Source organism: Molothrus ater, chromosome 5 (assembly GCF_012460135.2).
Source record: "Molothrus ater isolate BHLD 08-10-18 breed brown headed cowbird chromosome 5, BPBGC_Mater_1.1, whole genome shotgun sequence".
In the NCBI taxonomy this organism is placed as follows: Eukaryota; Metazoa; Chordata; class Aves; order Passeriformes; family Icteridae; genus Molothrus; species Molothrus ater.
The window spans coordinates 25,028,602-25,041,701 of record NC_050482.2 but is presented as its reverse complement, the minus strand read 5'-3'; the positions used below and the strand labels follow the sequence as shown (position 1 = coordinate 25,041,701).

The 13,100-nt window shown below is 37.8% G+C and overlaps 1 protein-coding gene across 1 annotated transcript in view; it reads right to left on the bottom strand.

Annotated features, from left to right (window-relative positions):
* Positions 1–11,816, bottom strand: part of TFEC (transcription factor EC) — an 87,626-nt gene extending 75,810 nt beyond the window's left edge. The window contains exon 1 of the mRNA XM_036401043.1: positions 11,616–11,816. Within this exon, the coding sequence (XP_036256936.1) occupies positions 11,616–11,816 (201 nt within the window). The remainder of the gene's footprint in view (positions 1–11,615) is intronic.
* Positions 11,817–13,100: the final 1,284 nt, after the last annotated feature.

Genomic DNA, 13,100 nt, shown 5'->3' with positions numbered 1-13,100 from the left:
GATCTCAAATCATTGATTATAGCAGTCCCAAGGGTATAATACTGAATATGCTCTATGGGTATGATTAAAGACAGAGCCTATAATTCCCAATGCATAAAATTCCAAAAACTAGAAAAAATAAAACTTGGAGAAATTCTTTGTTAACTGGTGTTCCAAATACTCTTTAGTCAGGGTTAGAAATTATTTCCAAGGCCACCAAGTCAATGGCCATTCTTCTTTTAATTTCTTTGACCTTTGAAAAAATTCACCATTTATGTCTTTGAAGGAATGCACAAATAAATGTACCTGATTAGGGATCTGATATCAAAGAGATCATCTTTGTCCTGGGTGGTCTTTTCCTTATTTTCCATCATAAGCAATTAATCCACCATTGTGTGCATGTCTTATGAGAAGTTCTGCCATAAAAGCAGAATCATTTAAAAAGTACTCAAATTCAAAACATCGTCTAAAAGTACAGTTATCTGGAAAAGGCTAAATGGAAGATTTGGAACAAAATAGCTCCTGGGTTAGAATCTTGTATGCTGTATTAACCTTGAGCAAAATTTTACAGTGCAGGTACTTAACCTACAAGGAAAATTTCATAATGGGAATACTGAGAAACCTGTGGCTATAACCAGTACTACTGGGCCCCAGTATAATATTTCATTTACATTTCTTACAAAGCAATTTTTGTCAATCTTGCTGCATGAATGAAAAATCTCATCCCATAGTCTCCAATTCACTACCCTCATGAACTCATAAAAAGGTCTTTTAACCACTGCTGTGATTTTCTAGTGGAAATAATAAAATGGCAAGAGTTAAATATTAATATTCAGTTCTTACTCTGTGCTTTTCTTTGATACCAATTACAACTTGAACTTCACCTAACTCAAAAAGACTGCAGACTTCTCTCAATTAGCAGTAATAGGATTAATACATAGCTTTGGAATTGAAGATTTAAATAGCAAAAAAAAAAAAACTTGGCAAATGTACACTACATGTACCAAATTAATCTCAAAATAAATACGCAGCCTTGGGTGAAGTAAGTGGGATGTGGAATGCTAGAGATGTGGGGGTTATTGTGGTTTTTCTGCTTTCTTGACAACCTCTGCAGGTAGCATTGCTTTGAAAACTATCATGGCTGTAGAATAACAGTACCTTTTCTTCCTTATGTTTATGGCCACTAGAAAGTTGCTGCAATTCACAACAGGTATTCTCCTTTGTACAGCACCAAAGCTATTTCTGTTTATTAGACTTCTCTCCATCACCACTTTTTATGGTTCTCAGCTTTGTGAGTTTCAAGCAATCTCACAGATTCAAATAATTACATTTAAATAGCTGTCTCCTGAAAAGGATAAAATATTTGGTGAGAAGTGTTAGAGGGACAAAAGTGTTTCTATACTACAGAATGAACAGCAGGCAACTGAATTTATGCAACATAATTCTTGGATTTCTTTACTCATGTTGAGTTGTTTGTGGTTTATTTTGTATTTGCATTTGATGGGCAATGATTGACTTCATTCTCCCTGCATTTTGAGTAACTACCTCTACATTGTACGATACAATAGCCTGAACTAGAGATGACTCTGTTTTAAGGTGTACATTTGATGTCTGAAAAAAAATTCCAATATCTTAAAATTCCCTGTCAAATCAAAAAATACTGACGTCAGTTATAAAGAGCTGTTTATATTCTTTTCTCAGAGGAAAATATGAGATACTCAATCGTGTTTTACTGATCAAAGCTCATACAGCAGAACATTTGAAGTGTAACTAAACCAATACAGAACCAGCTGTGAGTCAGGACAGATGGAAGTGACAAGTTTAGTTTTTTATTTCCTTCCAGCTAGTGGAGAAATCAAGACCAAGGTTGACCACAGCCTGTTACTGTTGACAGTAACCATGTGCTTCATTTCTGGAAAAATGCACTTCAGGAAATACCAGAGAATGACTAAGGGCCCCTTTTCAAAATAGTACAAGAAGATGCTACACAGATTTGAAATTAGCATGAGTTGTTGCATATTTCAGAAGTCTGGCCCTATAATAATGACTGATAACAAGGAAAAAAAAAAGAAAAGAAAGAGAAATACCTTCCTGAGTAAAGTTGAAGTTTGCTTTATACTTCAGTTAACTAAGAAAAAGTTTTCCTGGGAGTCAATATAGCAGCAATCATTATGAGGAAACACTAGTCAAGATCTCAACAGAGATCTACAAGTGTTTAGAATAAAAGGAGCAGAAACACCATGATCTGAAAAGTGTAAGATCTCTTAAAACCTATTGTGTCAGCCTCTCTTGTTTTGCTGGACTTGCAGGTAACCACAGATAAAACATAATATCTTGACACTATTGCAACCATATTTCAGTTAGATTTCAACTACTAGAGGTTATCTGGATCTTCCATTCATTTCCATATGTTAGTCTCTCACGCCAACAAAAGAGGTTAACCCAAAATCAATTGATCTATACATTTTAATGATTCAATCTTTTATTTGTAGCTCAGACTTTTCATGTCCCACCTATAAAAAAAGCTATTACTTTCCCAAGTTTTGAAGTGCTGGTCTCCATAAGTTCTAGACCTTTGGTCAGAAATAAATAATGCATGGAAGCTAATTCAATTAAAATATAGCTATTAATTACCCTAATCTTGTTTGGTACTGCTCAGAAAACAGACAGGATAATCGTGGTCAGCATACTGAACTTTGAGAGATGGCTGGAAGTATTCTTGAAACAATGGATGAGATGCACTCCCACTAGGGCTAGGCTAGAAAATGGCAGCTGAGATAAGCAAAATCCTCCCTCTAGGCAGATGGATCACAACATAGCCCAGAGGTGTCCAGCATAGCCAAAATGAAAATCTCACTTAATTCTTCCTAGAGTTTGATTTAAAATTTCCCTAATTTCCCCATTATAAAGCAGAGAATCACCCAATAACCTTTTCTGATGTGTTCAGATACACAAATTGCCAACACATGAAAAATATAGACTGTAGAAGTTGATCTGGACAGGACTGAAACCAATAAACTGCACTTTGGTGAGGAGCAGAGAAGGGATGGGATGAACATGCAGGTTCCAGCCATTCAGAGATGGTTGTCATTCCTTATGAAGATTAAGGACTTGTAGCTTTGCATTCCTACATTAATCCAAAGGCCAGCCAATGTACAAGCTGCCAGACTTCCAGACGCTTCACTCAGAGTCTTGAGCAAAATGAACTCCCATTGCTACACTGCCTTTTTCAGGCTTTACTCTGTGAACGTTAATGGCACATATGCAAAACTGACTTTAAATTTCTCTGGGAAACATTTGAGAACAAAAAGAACAATAATGAGCACAGTTGAAGAGGACTCTCTCATGTGACCACTGCCCAGTTTATTGCATATTGAAAGAATATAACTTTATGAATCCTTTTCAAACTAAGAAACTCTTATAGTTAAAGGTAAGAATCATGCACATAGAATTTGCTTAAGATCTACACATGTTTCAGAGCAAATGTAAGACTCACAGAATAGTGAATGAGGGTTTTTTATTCTAAATATCTTTTTATTGTTGAAAAGAAAACAAATAATCCTGATTTTTTAATAGGGAGGTAAGGAAACCATACACATTACAGAGAATTTTAGCCTAGCATCCAGTGATTTACATAAGTTTTTATAAAATTTAGAGTTGGTTTGAAGTCATAAGTAAATCAACCGTTGTTAAAATTATAACTTTTTCCCTGTTATGTCCAAGTCTGATCTATGTCATCAGTTCTCACTTCTATGACTAATATAAAATTCAGACACAATTTCCAGTTAGAAAGAAAACTATTTCTGCCATGTCTTCTTCCCTTATTTTTTAACTCAGTGACAATTCTGATATCCAAAGTGGCAACTAATTGCCTTGACAATTAAATAGTATTGCCACAGTACAGCCTTTATGCAATGGTCCTAATAAATGTCAGATGAAGCTCAACTACTCACTTCAGCAGATGCTAATTTAAGCTGAACACTACCAGCTATTCAGAGGGAGAATTTTTGCTTTAAATAAGATTAATCTCAGAAATTAGGCGTGGGATTCCCTCTTATAAAAAAGGCCATTAGTTATTCATTAAATCTGAATTACTGGTTTAACAAACACTTGTATAAGTATCATTAATATTATCCATTATATAATTAGTAATACGGTGTATAATACTTAATATCTCAGTCAGGTTTCTTCTAAATTCAATAACTATAGCTCTTGTCATAGAGACTAGCACTGCTATTTTAAAGCTCCTTTTTTTTCCCTAGTGACCCTTCAGCTTGACTACTTCGTCCTTGGCTGCCATTTGTCAGTTCAGGAATAGTATGACTGTCAAGCCAAGTGTAGATTTATACTGGAATCCTAACTCCCATCATGATCCTCACCTTTCCACTGAAGTCAGTAGGAAGCTGGGAATCCTGTTATGCTTTTAATCCTGGGCCAGCATTTCAAAAAATGCTGATCTCTTTCCAAGTTTGTGGAGCTTCTCTTTGCTGCAGCTGACAAGAAACTGAGTATCCTTTCATTAACATTGGAAAGGCCTGAACACCCTCAAGGTAGAGATAGCAGTGTTTGCACCATTGTTCTCTACTTGACAATTGCAAAGTCTTTGTTAATTCACATTCATATTCTTCATGGGAAGGGAAAAAAAAGCTTATCTCTTCTAAATGTGTTCCCCCCCTGCTTGCACCACCCATTGAGCAGCACAGGGTTTCAAAAGAAAAGTTTCATGGGACCCTCTCAAGCTATAATTTCATTCATAAAATTGATACACTTAGGAATGGTGGTGGACACTGAGCCCAGAAGTCATAGAAGAGTTCATATTTTTGTCATTGAAGCCTTTGAGAACTAGAAGAACGCAGCTGTTTGCAAAATGCTGATTGTGAATTGTCCCAGGACCCTGTAACTTCCAAGCCTCAGTGAGGGGCAGCATTCATAGGCATAGGCTAACACTGTGCCAGGGACTCTCCTAACAGTAGGGCTGCCTGGACGTGTCCTAGGCATAGTTAAATGTACAAGTGTGGATAGACAGCTCACTACTGCTCAGGGTTCTGAGCTGAGAATACATGGGAAGAAATCAGGACTCCCTGTGATTAAACCATGACTGGGTCTTTTCTTATATCCATCTTCCACAATTTGCCTGGATCTCTTCTAATATCTGTCTTCCACACTTTCCCTCCTTCATATCAAGAATCACAGCAGACTTTAAAAAGAACCACCCTTACAATAGACAGCTTCAAGTCTTTAAAAGGTTGTTACCTGCAATTCTAATTTTGAGACAAAAATCAAATTTTGATTCAGCATTAATGCTGTCTCTCTAACTGCTGAAGGCAATGGACCTGCTGAACACACTCTTGGAATTGCAGTTACATCAGTGATTTCCATACCACAAGATTATCACACAGAAGTAGGTTAACAGCTGTGCTCAGATGTGTAGAGGTGTGTGCAAGAATAGACATAGCAAAAATAAAAATGTCTAAAAATATTATGAGGTATATGGGAGAAAGAATAGAGACTGTGGACTTTAGACACTGTAAGGTTAAAAAGATGAAGTCTGTGAAGTGTGAAAAAGAGAAGATATATTATGAAAGTCTACAAAATAATGAGTGAGCCTGAGGATCTTACACAGATCTCTCTATTTATTTCCCACTTACTCATCTCTTTTGGTCTCCATTCTGCTCCTCCTCTTTCTAGATCTTCCAAATTGCATTTTGTTCTTTTTCCCAATTCCCTTTTCCCTCTTATTTATGTACCCCTTCACATAATTTTCCTTTTTTTCTATATACTTCTTCTCATGATAGAAATACTAATACAAAATCTAAGTATTTTCTTAATTTAAATAAATATAAGCATTATTAAAAAAAATAAAAATATTATAGTGCACAAAACTAAAAAGAACATATTTTAAGTGACTGCCATGAAAAAATCTGCAGAGACAGACAGCTCTGCTGCTGCAAACTGCTTCAACAAAAAGTCTATGAAGACTTAAGCATAGCAACCTCAATTACTATACTGTGGTAATTTAACATAAAATTAAATTTTAACCCTCAAGCATCATCTCATAAGCTAATTCAAAGTGGAATCAAGAAATTTGGAGAATTCTATACTTTCTCTGAAGCAAAAAAAAACCCATAGACATGGAATGTATTTGACTGTGTTTATGACAAAATGCAGATGCCTACATCCAAGCTAAGGATCTAGATTTTTTTCTGTCAACAGGGAGAAAAATATCACTTGGAGGGTGCAATCCGTCTTACTTCAAAGTACATGCTTAAGATATGCCAGATATATTGGATCTTAAATGGGTCCACCTACCCCACTGGCTGCAGAAATTGCTAAGGCATCAAATTCAGATGTAGACACCTGCTCTGGAGATGTGGCATTCACGTTCTCTGAAAAATCCCTTCAGCCAGGATTTTTCTCCTGGGAAGCTGAGAAGCCTCAGAGTAAAAGGAAAACAATAATTATCTCATTTGCTTCTCCTCTGGTTTGCTCATGTGGAATGTGTTTGGAGATTGTTTACCCACAGGTGATTGTTTCATTGGTTTCTGGTGTGAGTTGTTTTGACTCATTGGCCAATCAGGGCCAAACTGTGTCAGGACTCTGGAGAAAGTCACGACTTTTCATTATTATTTTTTTAGCCTTCTGTAAGTATCCTGTCTGTATTCTTTAGTATAGTTTAGTAAAGCATTCTTTAATATAATATCATAAAATAATAAATTAGCCTTCTGAGAACATGCAGTCAGATTCATCATTCCTTCCTTCGTCCAAGGGCAACGCAAATACAATATGGAGATAGGTGAGAGCCCAGTGAAGGTATTCTGAAACAGATTATTAAGCTTTATAGACATCTGATCTATTCTAGTTTAAGTGTTCTTGTGTTTCTGTATGCTGCTACTACATCACTTACACAGCAGTTGCGGCCTGAAGCAAAGCCCTATAATGGTGTTAGAGAGCTTATGGAGGCAGATGGCATATGTACATGGATCTGAAATGGTTCTTCTTTGACATGGAGTGGATTTTCAGGCTTTTAAATTATATATTTTTTGGTGAGAGAAGTAAAAAAACTGCCCTTCTGTTCTCCCTTTCAGAGTGTCTCCTAATCTGTCAAAAATCCTTCCAATTATGTGTCAATCCACCAAAAAAACACACCAGCTTAAGAAAGGATTTGCGTTATTGTATAAAGTATTGGAGTTGCTGCAATCAAGAGAGCACATCTGAAAAATAAACTGGAAAGATGCCAGTGTAGCAGACACTGGGTAAATGAGACTGCCTATATGGGAGAATAAGGCAGGCAGCAGAGGACATTAAAGGTATTTGTGACTTTGAGAATACTTTTAAAAAGCCATGACTTCCCTCCTAGCAATTTCTGTACTGGATCTGTTCTATCTTTAAATACAAAATTTGCCTGCAGAAAGGTTTCAAAAGAGAAATTATTAAAATTAAAATAGCAACCTAAAACAATTATTTCCAAAAGAAATACAACCATTTATAGACAGTGTTTGTTGTTATGCTGTGTTTGTGAGAAGCTTATCTTCAAGCTTCCTTAGTGTCCTAGGCCACTGCAACAATATTATACTTCCTAGCCACTCATTGAGAAAAGAACAGTAGAGTGGGGATTTTAAAGTGGTTAACAGGCAGACTCTTATGCAGAGCTTTTCCCAGTATATGCAGTAAAACATTACTCTTATGTTTATACTCATTACTCAGGTACCTGAAATCAACTTCCAGTCTCTGTCTGTGGCATACCTTTGCTGTGTATGTTGGAGAGTATGTTCTCAATGCTTTGGTATCTCTTAGCTGTTGAGGGATTCTTCTGCAGGTTGCCTTTAAATTTTATTTTGCCCTAGTTAAACAGTTAATGCTCCCAAAATATTTAATGGTAATTTAGATCTTTTTTATACTTTAATGATTTACCGGTCTCTGGTTAGTCTTCACCTTCTTACCAGCTTCCTACTGGATCTGTGGTGGTATGAATTGATACAGCATCCAGTAATAGTCAGATCAGCCCCAAATACACAACTAAATCAATAGCACTAGTCCTACTGATTTAATTAATTTATTTATACTCATTTTTATATGGAAATTTTGTTTATTATTTTGCTGCAATGTTGCTTGTTTCCAATTGATCATGGTCTCTGACTCATGTCTTTGACAAAGTTACCGGTTTTCGGCATAAAGAATCCCAAGAAGAAATGGCCTCAATTTGCTCTAGGGGAGATTTAGATTGTGTATCAGGACAAATTTCTTTGCAGAAAATGCTGTCAACCACTGGAACAGATTGCCCAGGGATGTGGCAAAGTCACCATTCCTGGAGGTATCTAGAAAAGGTTGTAGGTGTGGCACTTAGGCACAGGGTTTAGAGTTGGACTTGCCAGTGTCCAGTTAACAGTGGACTTGATATTTTTAAAGCTTTATCCAACCTAAAATGTTCTATTCTACTCCATTTGATTCTATCTTGTTAGTTTGTTTTAACTGATCATTTGAAGAAAAAAAAAGATACTAAAATTTTCACCAAAACTAATATTGGACAAAAACCACTCCTAGAGAAAATGAATTTTCCTTCAAAGGGAATTCAGTGTTTAAGTGAACTTTCACTAATATAGTGGAACATTCCTGAGGAAAGGGCAGCACAGTGTAAGCCTTTGCCCGGTGACTGATGGATGGCATTCCTCACAATACATTGCCTTTCACCTTATCAGGCATTTGTTCAAGAGCAGAAGTCACTTTTTGAGTTACAAGTGGCATCTTACTTTGATCTGGATTTTTTTCCAGAATCTTCAATCAGTGTTTGCTAAAGCCAGCACTTCTTACTTTATAGAGCTTACAAATACTGCAGGGAAAAATCTGGTGGCTCTTTCACTGCCTTGGGTATTTCTATAAGTTAACCTGGCTTCCTGCAGAACACAGGTAGCTGGCCTTGATCAACACAGAAATTAATCTGACTCAAGATTTTGTGTCACAAAGAGAGGTCTCAGTCTCAAGCTCTTTCTTGGGCCTTGGCTGCTGCTTTTAAAGTACCAAACTAACCCTTTCCTGCTACTTCCCAAACCCTTGATCTCAAAGACAGCATTCTCAATGGCATTCCATGGTAAATCTTCACACAAAATGGATTCCCCATCAGTGCTTGCTCTGGGCAATGAAAAACTGCTTTAAGATGTTTTTTCACTTGACTGCCACGCAAACATGCTACATCTGTGAACACAAGAACTTCTGGGCAAAGAAAATTTCATACTTGCCAAAAGGTACAAATCTCCATCCTTACATACTGTTAACCCCAAAATCTCACTTTACATGTTATTGTCCCTCAGAGATTTGTAATCCCTCCATTCTTCTCAACATATCCCTTTCTCCTTCCAAACAGTCAACAAAGACTTTGCTGAGAAACCTCCAGTAGAAAATGTACTCAGTAGTAGTAAGTCTTGCAACAAGGCAATGTCAGTGGGTCCTTAACAGCGTGCTGGCGTTCCACAAAGGTGAAAAGGAATCATGTCTAGAAGTCAACCTATCTATAGGTATATAACTTAAAACACTGCCACTTAATTATGGATTGGACACAATTTCTTGTCCAAATTCTGAAACCTGCCATGAAAAATACCTCTGGTCTCCTGATATTCTTTGAGTTCTTCTGGAGGTGTTCCTTCCTATCTGTCCTAATTTAGGTACAGGAATATTTTTTGTTTTCTCTTTTTTTTTTTCTTTGAGCCTTGCTTTTCAGTAATATGTGACTTTCTACACCTTTTTATCTTTTACTTCTTTATATTTTTCTCTTCTCTTATTTGTTTTCTCAAGATTTTTTCTCAGCCCTTCCTATTTCCCTAGCTCCTATTTTTTCACCATTTCTCTCTCCTATTCCCCCTTGCTTTAAATTTCCTCTGCGCCCTTTTCTCCATCTTTTCCCACTTCTATTTGCATCATGATTTCCAACCTGCAAAGAAATGCTATCCTCACAGGCTCTGCAGCACCCTTTGATCACCCTGTAGCCTCTGCAAGCCAGCTCATCCAGCAGTTCCAGGGCTCCAGTTAACCCAGAGACTCCAAGGAGGTTGAGAGGGACTTCTGTCACAGCAGGAACCAAAGGGGGGCTAGCCCTGCCCTGAAAGGTGAAGCAGAGGGGGTCAGTTTGCCAAGGAGAGATTGGCAAGAAAATATGGTGCCAGCCACACGCTGCCTCATTCATGTTCCCCCAATTAAAGCAGCCTGTAGGGAAAGTAGCATGCCACTGTAGTCTACTGGTGTACTGACCCCTCCGAGTGCTTGTTAGTGCTCACCATACTCAGCATTTCTTCTCCCTGATTGATAGGACGATACGTGTGTGTATGGCAGAGAGCAGATTCATTACAGCACATTAGCCAGACAGGCAGACAAATGCCCACAGGGGCAGAAAAGCTGCAAGGAATAAATAAAAACTTTACTATTTTTCTAAAACTTCTTTTCCCCAGGCTACAGTGAAGAATACTGGAGGAAGGGGAGAGTGGAGGGAGCCCAGAAAAGAAAGGGAGTGTTGAGAACAGGAAGGAAAGTTTATTAGCAGTCAAAGAAAGGCTTAAAATATTCATTGTTGAATTCAGAGTTTGAATCTCTATTTATATTTTTATTTTTGGTCCCACTGCAAACTAGGAAAGAAAGGTTCCGTGCATCAGATACCAAGTTATCAGAACATTCCTGATGTAACACGTCTGAAATGTCTTAAACCCGGCTGCTCCACTTAATGACATTTATAATTCCTCAGCTTTAAAAATGAAAAACAAACTAGTACCAGCCTTTATCAACAGCTGCCACCATGTGGTATTTAAAATACCACAGTTGCTTTCAAATAGAAAGAAATATGGTGGCATCATCTAATCTGTCCAGTGACAGGTTTTTAGCCTCCACTCAGTAGCTCACAGCTCACAAGAGGTGATGTAGCGGTGAGGCAGCTCTGCAGCCCTGCACGCACTCTGCTAAGGGCTAGGAGTAGATAGCCTGTGCAAAATTGTCCTGGACACCGCAGCCACTGTACCAAACCACTTGTCCATCACCAATCCTTGGAGATGGGGGACCAGATCACAGTCCAGAACTGCCCCAGGCTGTCAACAACAGTGCATGAAAAAATGTATCCCCAAATGGCTGGTGCCAAAACCTTTTTTGCCAGGCACAGATTTACCAGGGTGCAGCATCCTCTCTGCCTCTGTCATGAGATGCTGTCTGCTCTGACAAGGGGCAAGGAAGCAAACATGAAGCTGCTGGACTCTGTTCTCACTGCCCACTGGCTGGATCTTAGCCTGTCTGCTGTCTGGAAATACATTGTGGTGCTGAAAGAAAACTCCAGAGACATTCCACTATCCAAGAGGAACATAGAGGGCAAATTGTCGGCCCTGGACCATTAGAGAGTTGATCCAAAGAATAATGATTTAAAGGACATGATTTGAGACATCAGAGGGACAAAATTTAGTTAGTTTAATACCTTGGTATTTGCTTGCTTGAGCTGTATTTTTTTTTTAGAACATTGTAATTCCAGCAGCTTCATCCTCACCTCTCCCCTGATTTCATTTAGGCGCACTCCAAAATGAGTTAAATGTGTTAAAATTAAGAATAGCTTTTGGCAGATAACACAGCATTCTGAAATCTGCTTTGTAAATATCTACTGGTAGTATAGGTACCTCTGAGATTGCTGGAGCTTTGTCTGATGAAAAGTGTGTTCCCATTGGAAAAAATCCATTGAACGCAGGATACTGTGAAACTGGCATATGACACTCTGAATAATGTGCATGGGCTTCTTCTCGAGGGTGCTTGTCTGGCCACTTTTGATCCTGTAGCTTTCCTCTGAGCTGAAACTGTAGTCCAGTAAGTGCCTGCAGCATTGCTTTATTTCTTCCCTTCCCACTATTCGCACAGCTGAAAAAATCACTATAAAACACACACACAAAATAGAAGCAGCAATTTAATTTCTTGAACAATGTACATCTACTATTTAAAAAAATAAAAAACAAAACCAAAACAAATCTTCAGTATAAATCCAAATTGATATTATGGTTATTGGGCACCCATAAGAACACAATCCCTAACATAGTACTGTAAAAAAAAGGAAAAAAAAAAAACAAAAAAGGGAAAAAAAAGATGAGAAGAAACAGTTGGCATTCAGTTAACAATCATGTTTGGAGGTTTGTGACTGACTTTGTTATTCCAAGGGAAGCCAGGTACCAGGCTCTTGGGATTAGGTACAAAGGCAAGAAAAAAGTGGACACGTATGAATCTCAAAGGTGACTGCTGGGTTAATAAAACAGTCTGTTTTCTGTTCACCCACTCTTCCTCTCAGTGTGCAAGTACATTAAAATATGTCAAAAGGAAAGCCATTTGCTGGGGAAAAATAATTCAGCTAAAAGTCCAAATTTCCAGCTGGTGTGTTGCCTTAGTGTGTGCAAGTGCGCTAACAAAGTGACCCACACATCTCACTGGATGAAAGTTGGTATCCTCATTAAAGTAGAAACAAACACTTGAAAACAGGAACAACTGCCAGTTAAAAAAAGGACCACAATGGAAATGAGAAGCCTTCATTTTTCCCCATTCTGTTTCCTACTTGCTTGATAGCAGATACTATATATATATATTTAAGTAACTGCTTGAAAAATAATGAAAGAAAAACTGATTTTGTATGCAGTAACCATTCCCATTTGCTGGAGGAATTGCATTGCTAACAACCATCCACATTATCATCGTGTGTTTAGAAGAAGAAATATTTTCACAGTCCAGTTTCTAAACTGCCACATACAACACAACAGTTGGTTCCTGCAAAGAGTCACCCTTTCAAAAGTGAGTAGCTCTGGGGAAGAAAACCTTATATCAGAATTGCTCACACTAGAAAGTGATTGTAGGATCAACCTCCAGCCCTTTAAAAGAAAAGCACGTTTATAGTGGCATATACTGCCTTTGCCCCAGGAAACACAACGAGACTTGAAACCAATCACTAATTCACTGCAGTGTGAACATTTCATGTAATATGAACTGCATGAGACATTAGATCTTCAGGGCCCAGGCCCTGACAGAAAGCACTATTAGATAAACAGAAAGCAAAATGAGGGAAAGTGGTACACCACAGTGTGAGCAGCCTTTTGTTTATTGATGACATGATTTTTCCCTGGGGGTGA